Genomic DNA, 20,384 nt, shown 5'->3' with positions numbered 1-20,384 from the left:
TCTGTAAGTTCTGAGTCATAAATATCAACTCATATGGGTAAGTAAGGGCAGAACGATAACTATCATAACCACACTGTCTTGAAGAACAACATAGGATACATATCAAGAAAAGGGTCCCAAAGGGACATTCAGGTCAAGTCCAATCAGTGCTTTTGGCAGCTAACCACAGTATAAAATTTCCTTTAATAAAAGGGATGAAGCTCCACCTGTAGTTAAGTGCCACAGATCATTTCCTCCTATGAGAAGCAGTTCCAGAAACTTTCTGCTCCCGTTACTGAACTCTTCGTATACACTCTGACCTAAATCAGACTCATAGACGGTTTATATACATTTGCTCTTAGGTCAACACTGCCCTTTAAGTTAAAGTTTCTCCTCCCAGTGTTCAACCTTTTCCAGTGTGGACAGGGAGGGTTCATTGTTTCTCTTGCTGTTTGTTTTACTAGAGCTCAATTCTTTTATTTCTTCATCTTCTGCACTTGTTCAAGTTCATGGTTATCTTTCTATCCAAACTGAGGCCCTAATTAGACTGTGTGGAATGTTGACTTTTCGCTGAAAATACTCCAGCTGACATCATCCAGGATCACCTGTGCAGTGCATCAGACATCAATTTTAGAAAAGAAGATACAAAAATGGAAGAGCAGCAGCTATTGAATCAACACGAGTACCTTCTGCATTACCTCACTATCTTCTCTCTTGGTAACCTCCTGCATAAATACTGACAAAGACCAGCAGTGTTTATGGGATTTGCTCTGACATGCACAACTTGGGTTATGCTCCAAATAAGAAAAGCAAGTTCAAGAGCACTTAGAAAAAATACGAGGTAGGGTTTTGTAAAAAACTCTAGTCAGCCTCACACATAATGCACCAGACATAAATGCATCCTCTCACTATGTCTCCTTTTGCCGCTAGCAAAGGGAAAAAGAAAAGAAAAAGTTAATCTGAAAGAACGATTTGCCTGTAGTCGAGTAGAGGGTAGATGACTAATTATATGGCAGATGAAATCCCCATTAGATCAGTGCTATCCAATCTTTTCTAATTTGTGGACACCATAAAAAATTTCAAGGCAAGTACTATAACAAAATAAAGTCTATGAACAATAAACCTGATCTATCAAATACCTTTACCAACTACTAAGGAACTTAATATCCATGTTCCATAGGTTGGAAAACACTGGACATCGCGCATATTGCTTATTAAAGAGAAGTCCATTTAAGAGTTCATGTGCATTTTGGATTTTCAAAACTATCCAGCCAGTGTTAAATTGACTAATCTACAACAGAAAGTGGAAAGTTCCACTCTGAAGACATCTACAGCCAAGCAAGTTCATTTTCATATATTTCCACAACATAAACAAAATAATGCACACGTAGAACAGTAAGTGCCAGAGTCTCTTGGTTTACTAAGTTTCCAGCTAAAAGGTCTATTCCTATCCCATTAATGAGTTCAAGCATTCACAACAATTCAATTAAAGAGAAATCAAGCCATATTGCTTACACATCTCGCAATTAAATTTAGCCAGTATTTGAACAAAAAAAAGAATACCACACAACTGATCTGTGGTACATACACAGTCTAGGCTGACATGTGAGGGCTTGATCCTGGAAAGATTTTGCTACCTTTATAAAAGGTAATCAATCAACAAATTCCCCTAGTGCTTCCAAAGAATCGTAACTACAGTTTAATTGGAACCAGCCATACCCAGGTCACCTGTATACCTGGAAATGGCCAAGTAAGTACAATACAAATAAGTACAAGAAGTACAATACCTATAGAGCAGCACATGTGAAGAGCCAACAGTCTAAAAGAACCCTTCACCTGCAATAAGAAAATCCATCCGGTCAAGCCCCTGAGCGAAATTCAGCAGAACAGAGGGCTGATGCTCCCTGCCCAGGTGAGCTGCTCCCTAAGGGCACCCACAGGGCCCTGACACTGGGCTCGATAAGTGAAGGGTCACTGAGAAAACGGCTGCTCTCAGACAGGAGTGTACTCACCTCAGAATAAAGAAAACTTTGGCAGCACATTTCATTTTTTTGATGAATTAACAAGTTTGATGAAAAGCACTTCAACAGAAAAAAATCGCAATCCGCTGTAATTCCTATCACTGCTCCAAGTATAGCCTTAATTAAATGCAAGTACTTGTAGGTTTAAAATAGAACTCAGTGTACCTCTAAAGGTTTTGCTAAGCCAGGGCCCAAATACAAAGTTGTGTTTGTTTGTATGTTTGTCTCTTGTTTGCAGATGGTGACGGACAAGCCGACAGCTCTGCCAGATCTTTCCCTTTCACACACATTCGGAGCAGTGCCCAGCCAGGGTAAACTAGTGTGCCTCCAATGAGGCCAATTTGCACCAGCTGAAGATTCAGACCCACAGCTGTATTTGTGTAACCTTAATGCTGCATGAACACACTTTTTCCATTCTAAATATCTGTGTATATGATTCATAGAGTATAGTAAGTTTAAAACACAGCACATTAAATTAATTCAGACAATGGGCCCAACTGTCAACCCACTAGAAAATTAGCTAAATGTGTGATGTGACAAATAGCTCTGTATGAACATCAGAGCACCATTTCTAACATACTCATGCTGAATGTTCCTACTAAATGACACAGACCTGTGGTTTTTTCCTGACAGGTATCAAGCCACAGCCACGCACAAAGTAAGGCATGCAATTCTTATGGTGCTGAATAAAGAAGCAATAACTTTATTGTTGAAAGTGGGAGAATAACACAGATGCTGAATGATATCTGGGGGTTTTTACGCATCTGTACGTTTGCTTCGCTTTTTAAAAATATTGTACCTTTCCACCACACTTAGAGACATCAAACACTCGAGCATTCCTGGAAAGGATTTTCTCTTCCTTAAAATGGAAATGGCCTTTCCTGGGCACAGAGAACTGTTTGCTGTTTAAGTGCAAATTAATTCATTGGCTGTATAGGAAACGTAATTCTAAAAGAGATAAATAGACAACAGCCTCGTGAATGGAAAAAACAGTGTAAAATACGAAAACATCAAAGTGGGTCCCCAGATGAGGGATCTTCCTCTCACTTTTCAGAATCTGTGAGATGCAATTTCATTCAGCTGACAACATTGTGTGAGTTTGGTGACTTTATAAAAGACCCTGGTTCTATTCCTGGCTTAATGTGTGACACTCCTGTGACTCCAGACAGCTGCCATTAAAAACTAAAGCATTCAGACAGATGTTTACCGTTTTGTATTTGGAGGCATTTCCCCTACCAAAACCACCCCTGTGCGAGGCCCAGGTACAGCTGTGGTGTCATCACAGCTTTAAATTCCCGACATGTCATGCCTCGGGGTGGGAGCTGGGACTTCTGCACAGATGGAACACTGGTGATGTCACCTTCCTTCTGCACTTTGGGGTGTCCAGCACACCCCAATCCCGTGCCTCAGCTACCTCCCTATCTCATGAATCAATCAGTTCAACATTTTCCCTGGGCGCTGGCAAATGCAGCAGCTGGGAGGGTGGATGGTGTCCCCGCCTGGCGACACAGGCTCCACAGGTCGCACCAACTTGCCGCTGTCCCCGGTTTTCGTGGGGCTGCCTTAACGCCTACCTCGGTGAACAGACTTGTCGGTAAAAAACTTACACAGTCTGCCTCATCCCTCACAGCACCTTCCAATTCCCCAGGCCTGAAAGGATGGCAAATGCTAATTCAGGTGGGTGTAGGGGAACTTGCGCAGAAACAGAAACTCACTCATGTAAATATTATGCCCAACATCCCCTCATGCCAGTCACCCTACCCGAAGAATTTTGATGGACTGGGTATAAACTGGGTATAAACAAAAAGCTGGGAAATTGAGTCTGGGGAAGAAGAGGTGTTTATGGGAGTGTGTCCTATTTTTTCCTCTACACACTGAAATAGAGATCAGAAGGTTGTGTTGATTAGCAATAAATTGAGCAAAACTCCTCAGCTTGAGGTTGTTTCATTTGCGACACCTTTCAGCACCTGAGTGGGACGTAAGGCACCCAGGATTCCAATGCCAAGTAATATGGAGGGGCCTTACTATACAACAAGGTTCAAGAAAACTTTTCTGAATCAGTTTTCATAACATGTATGACATGTAAGAAGAAAAACCAGTGATCTGGTTTAAAATTACACTGATACTCAAGGAAACAATCCACAGACCATGCTCCTGTTTTAAGCTCTAAAACCATCACCAGGCAACTTCTCAACTGCACACAACACCCTTATGTGTTCCCTATAAATAGATATGAAGGCTAATTTAAGCTATAATTTTAAGACTCCAAACTCTGCCAAGTGTGGGCCATTTAAAGCATTTAAGCCAGGCCAGGAAGACATTCATTTAGGAATCACATAGCTATATCTGAAAGATGCTGCACAATAAGTCTGTGAATGTCATGCATAGTTTAATTAGATTATTCCCTAACAGCGAGGATCTTACCCACCTCACCTTCTTGAGGATCAAAGCAATAAATTAAAATACCATCCTTCTTCTCTTTTTCTATATGCGCAGGCCTCTTTCTTCTCTTTTTCTAGGTGTGTGGGCTTCATTGCCCTTTAGAGCATTTGGGTCTTCTTGTCTTCATTAAAGTAGAACTTTGTGGTTATAATATAGTATATTCATCCTCAAAAATGAGTTTTAAGCCTGTATTCGATGCCAAAACACTTTCTCTTGCTATACTGATCAGGGGAGCACTCCGGTGCCTCCCAGCGGTGCCAAGTTGGAGAAGCTAACCAGCCTCAAAATGCTCCCTATCAAAATTGGCAAGCAAAATAAAGAGGAAATTTGTGCAAACACAAAAATATTCCATCGGATTATACTGCCTTCAATTATTTTTGGACCCATTCTAATGTTCATGGAGGAAGCAAAAGGAATAGTAACTGCGTATCCAGTGTCGGCAGCAGGAAACTACAAATAGCTCAGCACACCATGTTCCAGTTTGAGCAGCAGCAGGCTTCAGCGCCGTTTCCTTACAGTCAGGAGCGGACAGGCTGCGAGGTGACTGCTGCCAGAGTCTGGAAACATAAAGCAGGAACTACGCCATCACTTGGTTAATGTTCTGCCCTCTTGCACTGAAAGGTCATGAGTGTGTCGGACGATCCCATTCAAATCAGACAGAAAGTGGCCCCAGACTGCTGTAACTATGCTATAGGGCACATTTAGCATGAAGGAAATGCGCAAGTCTTCCTCATCTCTCACTGCAGCAGTGGAGTGAGGCATTGTTATGGTTTTTACGTTCCCATCAAAATGATCAGGTTCAATTCCAAGTGCTGTGGAGGCAACATATTTAGCTGCCTGAAAGAAACAAGCAGATTTGGCAGCCCAGGGCAAAATGAATTTATAAAGAATGATTGAAAACACCGAGATATCTATTTTATATATCAGATCGGGACTCCCACTGCAGGACAGGCTTCCTGTGTGACAAGAGGCAAAGCAGTTAACCCCTGTGGTTTTTAATTCCCAATTTTTAGCTTTGAACTTTGCATCCTTTGTACTTTTCATTTTGCTGTTCCAAAGCCAGCTCAGCTCAACAGTAACCAGTCTCTGGCAGATGATGGCTCCTTCTGATGGACAGCTGTCCATATCTGAAAAATCAGCATCACAAATACTTTCAGAAAATTTGTATGTGCCTCACTTCTTGGAATCTGAACGCGGGTCATGGAAGTGTTACAGGAGGAAGCTTGCTCCCTCAGAGCTCTCAAAAAAGCAATGGACTCATTGCAGCAAACACAGAAATATCAATGGTAAGCTCCAAAAGGAGTCCTGCCTCCTCCACAGGTGAAGAAATGACAGTTATAACAAGGGTAGGTGACCTCCAGGACTAGAATAACATCCACCAGGAAGAGGATTTCTGATACATATTTACCCAGTTCCCTGTGCTCCTCTGTTCGGCAGTCAAAGCAATCCCACACTTCCTCAAACCAGATGGCAAAATTGGGTTTGTAGCTGCTTTCAGTTGCAGAAGCAGCACAAAGCAGTTGGTGCACACTTGTGAATTTGTCCTCTTGCTATTAGATTTGCCCCCAACCTTTCCACTGTTGGATGGAAAGGCAGAAAACCAAATGTTCACAATGATACACCGGGGAAGAACCCCTGTGGCCTTGACTGATCCTGAGAAAGTAGCAAGATACAAGCCTGACATTGTGAAAAAGTTGCAAGCTCCTTTTAGAACATCATTAATAATAAAGACATTTTGATTTTACCATCCAATTAGCAGAAATGAGCTCTGTTTGTGCTTTGAGGGAAGTTAAAAACTTCTATAATGATCTCTTGGTCTTGCAAAAATCTGTTCTTTCCTACAGATACTCAGAACAGGATCTTATTAAGTGTGACCAGCAGTGGTCACAGTAATGAACAGTTCCCACAGAGCCCCCCATGATCACTTCCCGCTCTGGCAACTCGTCACTTTAGATTGGGGGCAACAAATTGTGGATGGCATTAGCAACCTGTCAGAAGCCTATTTTGTATTAAACAGAGCAGATGTCAGCGAGCTGCATCTTTAATTCAGAGCTATCGCCTGCAAAGACTGCAAGTCCCAGCACGCAGGTTCCTGAACTGAGGGATATATATGCTGTGCAGGATTCATCTTCCTGTTAAAAATGAAGGGTTTTCCAAGCAATTTATCCTTACAGATGTTGAGGAGGATTTACACCACTGTTCCCCTGTAACTCTTTCGTGTTCATGACTAGGTAAGGGGGACTGCAGGTTTGACACAGTTTAGCTGCCCCTCTCAGAGCCTTCCAAAGTGGAAGGTGCTGATTCCTCTCAAATCTCATTAGCACATGACATCTATGCTCACAGCATCGCAAGAACTGTCAACACACACTGTGCACAACCACCCTTTGTTTTAACAGTTGTTCTGCTTCTAGGCAAACTTTGTTCTTTTGTTTGTTTTTTAACAAAATAAATCTGAGACCAGGTAAACCCGGTAATTTGGGGAATGCATGAGCCTAAATCCTGTTTTGCTACCACTGAGCTTCAGAAAAAAAAATCAAAGATGCATTCAGAACATCATACTGTTTATTCAGCTGCATCACACCTCATAGAGCCCTACTGATGACAGAGAGCACCAATGTGCTTCAAGAAAAACCAGAGCAGTATTCAGTAGCAAGAGTTCAATTATTTTAAAATGCAATTAAAAAAAAGAAACATGACAGAGAAAACATTTGAATAAACACTGAAAATTAATGAGAAACTGCTGTTACAGTAGTTATTGCTACATGCTTTCAATTCTCACCTGTTTTGTTAACGCCTCCTTTATTCTAAGATGTGTGAGGTAATTAAATAAAAGTGATTAGAGCTGGCACAGGTTCATTTGGGAAAATACACAGACTTTTTAAGGATGGATCTACAATTTTTCCTTTTAGTATGAATTTCCTGTGTTGATCCTTTGTCCTCGACTGATGCTATTAGAAAGGTCTTGCATGAAATATCTTCAGCGAAGCAGAATATTACCAGTATTATACTACAGCAACTCAAGTCATATGTGGATACATATCTGCATTCAGTAGGAGTGGTTCCACAACCTTACAACTCAAAAGGGCATTTCTAAATTGCAGATCTTCAGTTCTTTGCTGGGAACAACCAATACCCCAGCCAGATTCAGTACCTTACCATGCTAGGTGCTATACGAACATAAACGTAATTATGATTTATGCACCCAGCTCAGTTTCAGTTTAAGCCTCCTTTCCATACCATCTATATCATTATCTTCCCCACATTTTAAGATCTGATATTTTAGGGTGGTGTCTTCATCTTCAACAACTTAGGGACCTATCTGCACCCATTTTCTGTGTTCTGCCTGGTATTAGAAATTCTGTGTCAGAGAAAACACTTCATGTTGAAAATGGAGCTTTTTCTCTCTGCTGTTTTAGTTTCAGACTAGGCTTTAATATGAAGGATGGCATGAGATGATGATCTTCTATTCACATGGCAGCTTATTTAGACTGACAGCTGACTTTCCTTCTCAGCATTGGCATCCCAAGTCTGATTTTATTAATGGGGAAGAACAGTCATCTAGTGAGAATCTCTATACCAAAAAAGGCACCATATGCTGAGGGAAACTTCAGATTAAAAAAGAAAGCATTTTTCACTGGGAGTATGAAAGAATACATACCAGATATGGAAACAAGGTTTCAGAAAAGAACAGACACTACGTGCTCTGTGCAAGAGTCCATATGCATAAGAAAAGACAGACAAAAAGACGCTAAAGTAACTTAAAATACTCTGACTACATGTTGCTCTTGGGCAACGTCTACTCCCGATCCATAAATGCAGATATCTATGTATTTCTTCTGTCACGTAAAAATAAGACCCAGTTGTATCAGGAACATTTTCAAATCTTATTTTTCTTATATTAAGAACATTGCAAGCCCTGGCAAATCAGGGCCCATGATGTTGCAAACGTGTACTAACACAGCCAGAATACTGGGAGTGCGGGGACACCAGCACAGACAGCTGGAAATCAGGTCCTGTTTCTCTAAGTGGGTGGCAGAGATGACAACCCTGCCATCAGCAAGGCTGGAGCCAGAGATAGGACCTAGAGATGGTGGGTAAAAGCTCCTGAACACAGGGCTCTGACAGCACTGACTCACTTAATACCTGTCTGTGGGAACTCTTGCAGAGACCGTGAGTCTCTCACTAATTTCAATACAAGTTGAGACTCTCTGCTTTGCAGGACTGAGCCTCTGTCTTTTTAGCAGAGAACTGAGGGGAGACCTCAAGTACCAAAATGCAATCAGGGCAGAGGATGCAGCTAAAACTACCCTGAAACTGAGTTGTTTCACCTGATGCTTTGGGCTGAGAGGGGTAGGTACCAACAAACCGAGCCCTCGTGATCTCTGAGAACTCTTTTCTTCTGGGACTATGAGTAAGGAATTTCATTTATGCTTAGCAGCAAATTCTCAGTTACGCTTCTTATAAAGCTCTGTAAACACACGCATGTTCACAAATACAGACCCCAGTTCACTGCCTTTCCTCAGTGTCTGTACTCCAAGGCCTTTGCACAGACATTTCGAATGGGCTAAGGATGAAAGTAACACGCTTACATGAGCCTCATTTAGACCCTCAGATGAATGTCTCCGCAGAAGACACTAAGCTTATTGACTCCTTTTATTGCAGAACTCTTATGGAGCTTACCTTAGGTCTAACAACATCCCCTGTGTTCAAAAACTCCAGGAAAGCTCCTTACTGTGATGTTCACTTACTGTGCTCTTGTGATATCCACGGTGTAAGTACTTAGACGGAAAATCCAGGGCATGCTGAGTTCTGTACACCAATGCGGTATTCATGTAACTTAAATGAAATCTAAATCCTATGGAAAAAAATCCACGTCTAATCCATGATTATTGTGCCTGTATGATTATTACTGTTAACTGTTAAATACCATTCATTCAGTCATGAATTCTTTTGCAGTGAAACAGCACAGGGTGCATATATACTTGGTGCAAGACACAAAGGATGTACTCTCATTATTAATCCTGATCCTGGTTCTTTCCCCTCTTAACACGCTTCTTGCCTCCTCCCCAGTCCTAATTAACCACCTCCCCAGAACTCATTCACTTTGTGTTCATTTCACAAATGACAGCTCTCTCCATCAGCTTCTCGGTTCTTTAATCATTGTTTTCCCAGTCTCATTCCCTGGCACACCTCTCTCTTACAGGAATTTCTAAGCCAACATTTCACACAAAATCTTGGAGGGAACTGTATATATGGCACATAGAATAGATCAAAGAAACCAATTGCGTCCAGCAATGAAATAAGAGAGGGGAAATGGCTTTCACTAAGTGGATTTTATCTCAGTCAGAGGAGTCTATCCCAGGTGCTGTGTCTTTTGGCATTAAGCAAATCTTCAGGGGCTAACACAACATGTTGTAAATGGGAAAACTCCATCATCTGCTTATGTATCACTTCCAAGGTCTTTTGAAACTGATAGAAGAAAACATAAAGGTGATGGGAAACAAAGGAGGAAGTGAAGATGATGCTAATCGTTTTAATTTTTCTTATGCTGCTTTTCCAGAAAGCCAGCTAAGACCCATTTCTAGGAAATGCTTCCCCACACAGCATCACTTGACTAAAAGAGCAACTACAATTGCTCTGTTTAATGGAATGTAATAAACTGCCTCTTATTAGCAAGAAGGATCATATCATCAGATTTGTAATGCATTTTATTACAGAACATACAGCATTGGAATTTTTAAATGCAGTATAAGGGGAAGTAATATATGAAATGCTTGAAGTGGATATGCATCATACAATTACAAATGTACTGAGAGTTTCCATTCTCTCAAAGTTCAAGATATCAATGTTTCTGTCTTAAAGCTACTTTTTTTCCCCTGAATCACAATGTGGATTTCCACATTTTGCATTCTACTATTCCGTTAAAGTCATCCCTGCATCCTTATAGACAAAGAGTAGCTTGCAGAGCGTGCCTTCATTCTGAGGAACATAAACCTTTGGCAGGTGTAATACTCCAATATTAGTGTGCTCATGGTTCAAATAGACTAATCTCTTCTTGAATAATCTTATCTCCTACTGACTTGGCTATGGAGCTAGAGCTTCTCTGTATTTCTATAACTAACTCTGTATGATGTTGAGTTAAATTCTATACCAGGAACTCCTAAATTTCAACAGGCACTTCAGAATAAGCATTAATAGGTATATTCTACTTCTGCTGAAAATCAGTAAGTCTTCCCAATACCTTCATTAGCAATGGGAGTAGGACACTGAATGTCTAGTACAGCTGGTGTGTCTGTGATTTACCTCCTCCGGAAGCCAAATGCCATATTTTTTTATTTCACTAAAGGGAGGCTGAGTTTAATAGCACCTATCCAGCAGAATAACACATTGGTTCTGATTTAAGGAGACCAGACCGAGGAAGAGGCCTGAAGTGGTACAGTGGGTGAGAAGGGAGGGATGCAGTGTGTGCATGCTCCTTGGAGCTACGCTCTCCCTGCTCACACCTGCACAGCAGTGGGACACAGGACAATTGCTGCAACTGCTATTCAACCCTATTCCTCCTCAGTCATTTTCTTTGCTCCCCCCTCTGCAAATGTGTCTTCTACAATATAAACTTTGCATTGTTAACTACATTCTGATCACTCCTGCACTCAGTGAAATCTTTCTGTCATTCCAGGCTGGTCACATCACCTGGGAAATGGCAGCAATGGCTGCCGTGGGGTAGGAGCTGGAGGCCACATCCTCTGCTCCCTCTCGCTGCAGCCACCTGCAGAGCAGCAGTACCACAGCAGCCAGCACAGCTTCCCATAGCCTGCTCCACTGGGAAAATCACACACAGAACTGTGTTTTTCAAAGACAAGCTTTAGTATGCATAAGGCAGATAGTTTTGACTGCAAGCCCGCTGCTTCATTGCTCCGTGAAGACTAGATGTGGCCTGTGGTTTGCCACTAGACTTTCTGCAAAGAAGGCTCTATCCAAAGAAAATTTTTCTACCACCGCAAACTCCCAGTGAAATTCACTCGTGGCATTCTCTAACTACCGCTGCCATCTTTGGGAGTTTGCCTTTGCGTAGTGACTTTGTAGAAAGCTGGGAAGGATAACAGGAAGTGAGGACTGAGAGAAGGTTCAAAACGTCCTCTGCCTCCTGTTAGAGGCTGACCCCAACAAAACTGCAGCAGGCTGCTCTTTCATTGCTTTGGTGTTACAACTTTATAGTAGAGATCCTTGGTTCAGTCCAGCTGATGGCTATATTGTTTATACTTTATGTGGACAATGCTGATTACATCATAATAGCTGTTTTTCATTCGCATACATGCTGGGGTAGTAAAAGTGATATGGAACCAACCCGCAATGATGGGGAAATTCCTACAAGAGTCAAGTTGGGTGCCAGTTACAAATGATTTCCAGAAGAGCTGGAAAGTGCAGAGTGTAAGGATAGGTTTTTGTCTTTTTTTTGGTGTTTATTCAAGTGCAAAACATGCCAACTGTTGCCTGAATTCTTCTCCCTGTCCAGATTTCAACCAACCAATTAACATTTCTCAGATAGTTCTAGTAGTTGGAGCTATGCTGATTGTAGGGTTTTTGTTTTAAACAATATCCAATTTAGACTGGACTACATTTTTTATTGCTACTAATGGCTAAAAATATTTTCCCTGTTACCGAGTAAAAACACAGTGAAGCCTCAGTACACGTTTCAAAATTATATATATATGTGTGTGCGTATATATATATGTGTATATTAGCTGGTGAGGAATGAATTTGTTGAACAGTGAGGGTCAGGGCTACGCCAGCGGCTGAAATGTGTTACTTATCAGGAGATCATTACAGTCAGCACCGCACAGCATGTGAGCTTCCTCACACCACTCTACCAAAGCTCCCCACACAGCTGACCTGCCTGCAGACTCAAGCTTCAAGGAGCTTCAAATCTCCATCTGGGGATTCAATCTCACTGCACTGCTTGTGCCTATGTGATAGCCAAACTCTTCCTCTCCCTCAGCCCCAGCACAGGAAAATAAAACCCCAAAGTCCTGACTTGGAGACAAAGTTTCTGCAGAGACAGAGAGCTCTGCTCTCTCCTACTGAGTTGAGTGGGAGAAGCCCAAGGTGTGACTGCTACCCTCTCCTTTTATTTTGCCATTAATATGAGCTGCTCAATATACAACTATAAAGACCTTCTGTCAGTTGTAATATCTGTGATCTGAATAATTACTGTGTCCAGGAGGTGACTGTCATTCATAAATATTCCAAAAGAAGGGATCTACAGTAGTGAAAAAAGTGAATTGATTTGCCTTCAACATCTGGGGTATTTTAATACCAATGTGTTTAAAAATCAGCCCACCTTAAAATATTGAGTGTTTTTCCTTCTTGTGCCCCCCCTTTGTCTTTTCTATCTCATGTTTAAGAACTTTTCAAGGCAATGAGGACACACAAAATTTTTAACATCAGAGGTGTCCAAAACATGGAAAGTCCTTGTCCATTTCCGCATTACTAGAACAGGTTTCCGAAAATATCACCAAATGAGTATACAGAGATATTTTAAAAGGCCCTAAAACCTTGTTTATATTCAGAATTTTATGCTGGAGTTTGAGCTTTCATAGGATATTAAAGTTGTCATTTGATTAGCACTAAATGACATATCCAGGCTATACGGAAAGAGCTGTGCCTCTCCCCAGGAGATGAAGGCTACCCTAGCTCTGCTACCATACCTAATTGTAGAGGGCAGAGTGCAACTGAGCAAATGGAGGTACCAGGAAAGTTTAAAATTCAATACACAGACGCTCTGTGGTGGCTATTTATACAGCAGAGACAGCACTCAGACTGGATTTAGCTCTTAACATTGTATGAGACAAGTACTTTCCAGTCTGAGATGTCAGACGACTTCAAGGAGATCTGCAAAAGGCAGTTAAAGAGAACAAGCACATCAATATTTGACCTCAGTCTACACATCTGAAATGTGAAGGGTCTGCAGCTTTACTTGGAAGAATTTTAGGGACCCACAAACTGAAAAGATTAAACCCACCAGTTTCAGAGTATAAACCAAAAAACATGTATTTTATATTCTTTGAGAAAATGTAGCAGTCAAGGAAAGGTAAGCAGAGCTACTCAGAGAAGCCAAAGCAAGACTGTGTGTTTACGTAATGTGAAGTAGATGAATGGGAGATATCAGTAAGATCCAAATGCCAATTTTGTCAACTAGGAATTGCTTAAGACAGCCAGTTTAAAAATGAATCATTCTCACTGCTTCTTCCTTCACCTCAAAAGTTTTATTTATCTGCTCACCTGCCTAAACATTATGCTTAACAACCTTAGAAAAATGCATGCAAAGAATCCTGCAGTCACAATGCTCAGACCTGTATCACGCCAGCCTTTTATGCCTGTTTAGGATAGAAAGGAAAAATATGTTGGAAATTTCCTTTAACACTACAGGATAGTGCTCAGTAACAAGAACTACTCAGACACTGACTTGATCTGAGAACCTTTCAGGTTGTAACATTAATAATTTGCTAATAATACTAGCAAATGATAATAAAAATTAAAAATTAAAAATTTATGTGTTAGTAAGCAGTGGTCATCTGAATAATCCCAAAGAAACTGAGAATCTAAACTGAAGCACTGACTAAAAAACTGCCACTCCTGGGAAGGACAGCAGTGAGTGATCTCTGTATAGCATGTCACACACAAGGAAAAGGGAGAAGAAGGAATTGTAGCATTTGGAAGAAAACCTCTGCTCTTATGTATTCTTCAGTGATGCTGCAGTGACTTTCATTTTAGAAGGACTCATCTGAATTCAAGGTTTTCCCTATCAGAGAATTGATTATACAATCTTCAGTCCTAGCATCCCTTAGAGATATTTAGTGCACGCATTGAAAACCAATGCCTTGTGTCTTGCTCTGTGCTATTGAAGATTACATTTATTTCAGCAATGTGTTTCCCCCTGATGTTTTAAAAATAATATTAATTTGAAGTTGATTAAAAAAACTTTCTTCAGTGAGATCCCTGTGCAGATGAGCTCTGCATTTCTTTTGCTATTCCTCCTGAGTCCAACAGACACATTAGTGAAACAACTGGATCATACATTAAGTGGAAAAGATTCAGAGACTGGTGCTTTTGATGGATATACAGACTGGATAAACACGAGTCCCAGAGCTCAGCACCTTCCACTGAGAATACTTTACTTCTGTGGCCTAGAATTTTAAATGTGCAGCAAAGACTTCTCATGAAACCACCTAACAAGATGTCAAGCACTTCTGCATTAGAGCTAAGGCTTTAGCGTTAGCCTGTGTTTAGAAAATACAGTTTTCTAAAATAAATTCACCAAAATCAGTATCTGCATATGCTTCCAGAGACAAACAACAGACCAGAAGTAGTAAGAAGCCTGCTTTATTGTGCATTACTGAAATTACTGAAATTTATAAGTGGTGGTGCTTATGAGATCTAGTCGAGGAACTCTTGTCATTCTGTAGTCAGTCTTTACAACAAACAAGACAAGCTGCTATGTTTTGTGTGCAGGGGACTTCCCTATCTGCTACAGGTTCCTGAAGTAAGTATCTTCTGAAGAGGAAAGGAATGGGGATGTAACTCCACAGTGATACTGCACATCTACGAAACTACAGCTTTCTAAAGCCATGTTACTCAACCGTGCTTCTGCTGCTCTAAATAGTTTTGTAGACCGTATTTCATTTCGAGGCACCCTATGTGCTTTTCAAGCTCACTGCTACATTTCAAACATCTAAGAAGTATAAAGTTGCAATGCAATCTCTATGGAATAATTTAATGTTAAAAGTTTCTCAGACAAACTCTTGTGCTGGTACACAGTAATCTTGGCCACTGACTCAGTGTCAGGTGTGAATTCAAATGCCATCCTTATGGGCTTTTTAACGCAAACCAGCCACACTGAGTTTTGCATGCTGCTCTTGTTCCAGAATACTTTGTCTTGGTCTGTTTATATGTTTAATCTAAAGACAGTCTCAGATCTCATACTGCAGGAACTAAGTGGCCATGTCCTTGGTACAAAGCCATTACTAAAGACTTTACCAGTTGCAAATCCTGTGGCAATTTCCTAGGAAAGGGAAACTGAAAATGTTGTTTGAGATAACAAGTAGGAGGATTTAAACTCAAATTTCACACAAACTTGCAAGAAGCGCAAACAGAAATCATAACGAATCAAACTCTAGAAAACATTCTTTAGGTGCTGTGACATGTAGATAAACAAATTCATAATCTTAGTAAAAGAAACTTGGGAAAAAAAAGCCTGATTCTTGTGCTAACATCTACCAGATGTACCCATTGTGACACAAAAAAATAGATTAACTTTCATCAAAAGTGACACAGACAAGTTATTCTTGGATATCATTATTCCTGCTACATCCAACAACCAGTTTGTGAATTTGGTTTACGAGTCACATTGAATACATGTACTGGCAACATGAGCTTTACACCTGTGATGAATACCTCATATTGCTAATAATAGAAAATATGGTCATGGTATCCTTGAGATAAAGTCTTGGTTAAAGTATGAAAGGAACAGATTATCTCCTACCTTCTCGGCATCTTGCTCAAAAAGCCGGAGTTGAAAGCACTGGTCCAGTTTCAACTTGCGGACGTGCCACATTTGATGCAAATGCTGCCGGGTAGAATGCAGCTTGTCCAAAAGGCTGGTGATCTTTGGCACAAGACTTTGAAAATCTGCACTTCCAGGAATGCAGTTCCTACCAGAAAAACCATCACTGCATCTTATGCATTGTAATAGCCTCTGACCCTCACGATCAAGTTCTTCCACAGGAGCTTTAATAACTTTTTTCTTAAGCTGTGTGTGCTCATCAATCAACCTTCTTGAGCCCTCAACATCAACTGGAAACTCCTTCCTCGCCAACATTTCCTGGAGATCCTCCAGCCTTGATAATAAATGGATAGCACTGTTGAAAAACTCTTCCAAGGAGACACGCAATTCTATCCATTCGTCATGGTTGTAATCCAAGGATCCTTCAAATTCATCCGTCAGTTGAGAAGGATCTACGAGTTTTGCCAGGCCTTCAACAGATACCATACTTGTCTAAGGAAGAGAGAAGGACAGCATTTGAATAAGTGACTGTCTAATCAGAAATAACAGTGCAATCCATAAATAGCATGAAGGGATGATTTTCCTCATCAATACATAATTGCAAGAACACTGTAAAAGATGCTGAGGACTATGTTTAATTTTGATGAATTAATTGGATTGAAAACTTTTCTATTAATGGCATCTATTTATTAATGTATTAAAAGACATGGTATTTACTGAAACAATGGCTATCTTTTTCAGCTGGCCTATCAAAAAACATATCATGAGAATGCTTCTGCCGTAGATTGCTTTAACCCAGTTGGATGCTGAAGACTTCTTTCTGCAGCTGTTGGATACCTGGACATGACTGTTCACTAAACTGGTGTATGGTATCACAAGGAATCTGCTACTTGTGTTACACTCAGGCCAGTGAATATACAGCAGCAAATGTTTTAAGTGTATGAACTGAAGCAGGTATTATGACCTGCCAAAACAAAGAATATGCTTGGTTTTTTTCTTCCAGATTATTCCGGCTGAATTTTGCCACAGGCAGAGCTCTTTGATATTAGTAATTTCTAATGTAATTAACCCAAAATCAATGTAGAAGTGAAATGTCATTGGAGTATTAACACTTAGAATTTATTGCTAATAGAAAGTACTGCTCATGAATCATACACAATCGATGAGAGATGGTTTTAATTCATTCAGACTCAGTAATCAGTGACAGAGAAATGCACTGGGTGCCTGGAAAGCAGATTACAGTTTAAGGATGCAACAACTAATGGCTGTTCCAACTTATTTTAGACTTTTTTTTTTCTGAAATATGAGCATAGGGTTTCACATGTTAGTAGGGATTTTCAGTGCTATCATGTTAACACCCAAGTTGGCAGCCCTTAAAGGCTTGTGATGTTCATGAGCGACTGCACATCTATACCCTAAAGATCAGGCCTCTACAGAATGTCAGAGTCAGAACTAGAGGCACCCAACAATCAGAACAATCTTGTAAAAGTCATCTACAAAGAAAAAATAGCTCAAGTCCTGTCCATTATCCTGAATTACATCCAAAATACCAGGCTGCCCACTGGTTTAAAGTTAATAACAGGTTTTTCTTCCAATTTGTATCCACTAAAAATATCAGGCATTCTGCAACGTATTAAAATTAGGATCGTACTGAATTTATGCTCAGCAGAAAGATAATTTTAAAATTTGTTTGCAATGTTCCTTGCTTTGGGGAAAGGGGAGGACAGAGAGAAAAACCAGCAAACAATGGGAAGGTAAGTATGGACCTTCAGAGGGATTTAAAATTTTTTAACCTGACCCCTTGAAGAAAATTCAACTCAGATTTAATCGTCTGTCAATAAAAGACTTCCTTTCATGGCTAGTACCTGGGCCCTGGTGCTGCAGTATATCAAGCTAATAACAGCACTGCTGTTATGAACAGAATTTGACATGATAGAGCATAAAGGCTTTTCATTTCACGAACTCTGCAGCAAATTTCTTTATTCAGATTTGTTTCTTTAAGGAGTTGTCCTGGTCTGAGCTAAACAGAACCAATTCTGTTCAGTGGATTTACTTTTCAGCTAACCCTTGACAGAGTTCTTGAAACTCCCTTGAAAACAACCTTAGTTAGGCAGGTAGGTGTTAAGATAAAGTAACTGCCTCTCAGGCATCACTCCTTTTTTTTTAGCAATCACTTTAAAAGCGCTGCCCAACATTTAAACCCTTTCGGCAGACAAAAGAAAATCATCTTGAAGGCACCTCTGAAGTAATGCTAAACTGCCTGGCCCATTCCTCAAAGTGACAGGAAGCTTTGGAGTCCACATCAGCCAAACTCTTTTTTTCTTCCCTTTTCTTTGTGGGATGATCTGTGGGCATGCTTCACTCTCCAGCCTGTGGCACAGAATCATTCTGCCAGAGTCTCACAACACAAAATCCAGATCATTAGTCTCCACTAAGGGTCATATGCTGCCCTGGCACATGAATAATGCTTCCATTAAGCTTAAAAGCAGAATCTGGCCTTAAAACTGAGACTGGTTACTGCTGAGTTAGTAGGTGGGGTAATTCAACAGAGACTTCCATTGCCTTCCACTGCAGGCTGTTCCTGCCAAGGACCTCGTGTTTGATCATAGCTGTGGGAAATCACAGAATCATAGAATGTTCAGGGTTGGAAGGCACCTCTAGAGATCATATAGTCCAACCCCCCTGCCAGAGCAGGATCCCCTAGGACAGGCACAAAGGAACGCACCCAGGCAGGTTTTGAAAGTCTCCAGAGAAGGAGACTCCACAGCCTCTCTGGGCAGCCTGTGCCAGGGCTCTGTCACCCTCACGGTAAAGAAGTTTCTTCTCATGTTGAGGTGGATCTTCCTACGTTCTAGCTTATACTCATTATTCCTTGTCCTATTACTGGGACCCAACAAAAAGAGACTGGCACCTGCCTCTTGACATCCACTCCTCAGACATTTGTATACACTAAGGTCCGCTCTCAGCTTTCTCTTTTCAAGACTAAACAGCCCCAGTTCTTTCAGTCTGTCTTCACAGGAGAAATTATCAAGTCCCTTAATCACCTCATAGCTCTCCTTGGACTCTCTCCAGTCTCCTTTAAAATAGAAGATCCTGGATTGTGGTGTGTATATTGCAGGGGGTCTACAGTACAGTGGACCTACTTTCAAAGGTGTGTAGAGGGTGTGTAGTGGAAGCTATTTTGAGGGCTGAGTCTTCATAGGCAGCCAAGGATGGTAAAAACCCATTTAAACAAAGCAAAATCTATGAGCTGACTGCTTTCTGGGAGACAAAGGAAAATATATACAAATCCTTAAACTGTGATAATAGTGTAAAAGTTTGTTAATGCTTACCACCCATCTTTTAAGAAGGTATTGAAAATAAGGACATATTCATTTATATAACACTGACTTCAATCGCTCTTAAATATGTACTTAAATATAGTCTTCCATTGCAGTCACTAGTAAGAACAATAGCCAAATCTTTTTCTGAGTTCCAGGGATGCAAAATCTGAGTGTCTCTCTGAAATTAACGTTTTGGTAAGTAAGATAGCCAATGATAGAACTGTTTCTCAGCAAATTAATAAAACTCAACACATGACTAACTCATGTCTGGGCCTGATTGATGTATGCTCACTTTAAGTGCCTGGGCTTTGCTTCTCTTTGGGCAAGACACTGAAATTCACAGAAAACTAAAGTGCAATAAGTGAATACAGCTGGCTTGTCTTCACCAGTGACAAAGTTAGTAAAATACCCTTTCATTATGCAGTTGTTATATATTTATTACTTCTCAAAGAACCTGCTTGAAGCACCTTACCATTAACATGAGTCATTAATGTTACTCCTGAATTGTAAAACCCAATTAAAGTTGTGACAATATATAGATAAATTTAGTACAAAAGCCTATTATGAAAAAAAGCCACTACGTGAAGCTCGTTAGAAGTCTCCTAACAAACTAACAAACGTTAACAAATGTAACAAATGTTAACATCTAGAGAATCGTTAGTATATTGTCTTTAGTATATTGACTGACTCGATGTTTAGTTTTGTTTTGTTTTTCCTAAAAGAAAAAACGGAAAGACTGAAAGAAACACCACCAAATACCACAAAAACCCCTCACCCAACGGAACTATGTTTGTGACTCTGAGATGAAACATGGATCCCACGCCACAACCCTTGATGCCAGGGCACCTACCCACTCCTGCGAAGAGTCCTCAGATGTCTTTTTTTCTCTCAATCACAGAGCTTAGGATATATTTTTTACCTGAAGAAAAATTCTTACTAGAGATAATGCTTTACTGTACATCTTGTGTCTCTCACCTCAAAGATGAACTTGGAACTGCCAAAGTTTGTTTTCTGCTTCTGCCAGAAATTATCAGGTTTTATAATCAGGGCAACATGAAT

At 40.5% G+C, this 20,384-nt stretch overlaps 1 protein-coding gene across 1 annotated transcript in view; it reads right to left on the bottom strand.

The window, feature by feature from the left end:
• Nucleotides 1-20,384, bottom strand: part of LOC104278105 (kalirin-like) — a gene marked incomplete at its 3' end in the record, with an annotated part of 91,384 nt that overhangs the window by 28,528 nt on the left and 42,472 nt on the right. The window contains 2 exon segments of the mRNA XM_009874982.1: nt 15,982-16,494; nt 20,301-20,384. The exon segment at nt 20,301-20,384 is cut by the window's right edge and continues 30 nt beyond it. Of these exon segments, the coding sequence (XP_009873284.1) occupies nt 15,982-16,494; nt 20,301-20,384 (597 nt within the window).

This window comes from Apaloderma vittatum, unplaced genomic scaffold (genome assembly GCF_000703405.1).
Source record: "Apaloderma vittatum isolate BGI_N311 unplaced genomic scaffold, ASM70340v1 scaffold21568, whole genome shotgun sequence".
Lineage (NCBI taxonomy): Eukaryota > Metazoa > Chordata > Aves > Trogoniformes > Trogonidae > Apaloderma > Apaloderma vittatum.
Note: the sequence above shows the minus strand (reverse complement) of the source record. Positions and strands in the feature narration are given on the sequence as shown.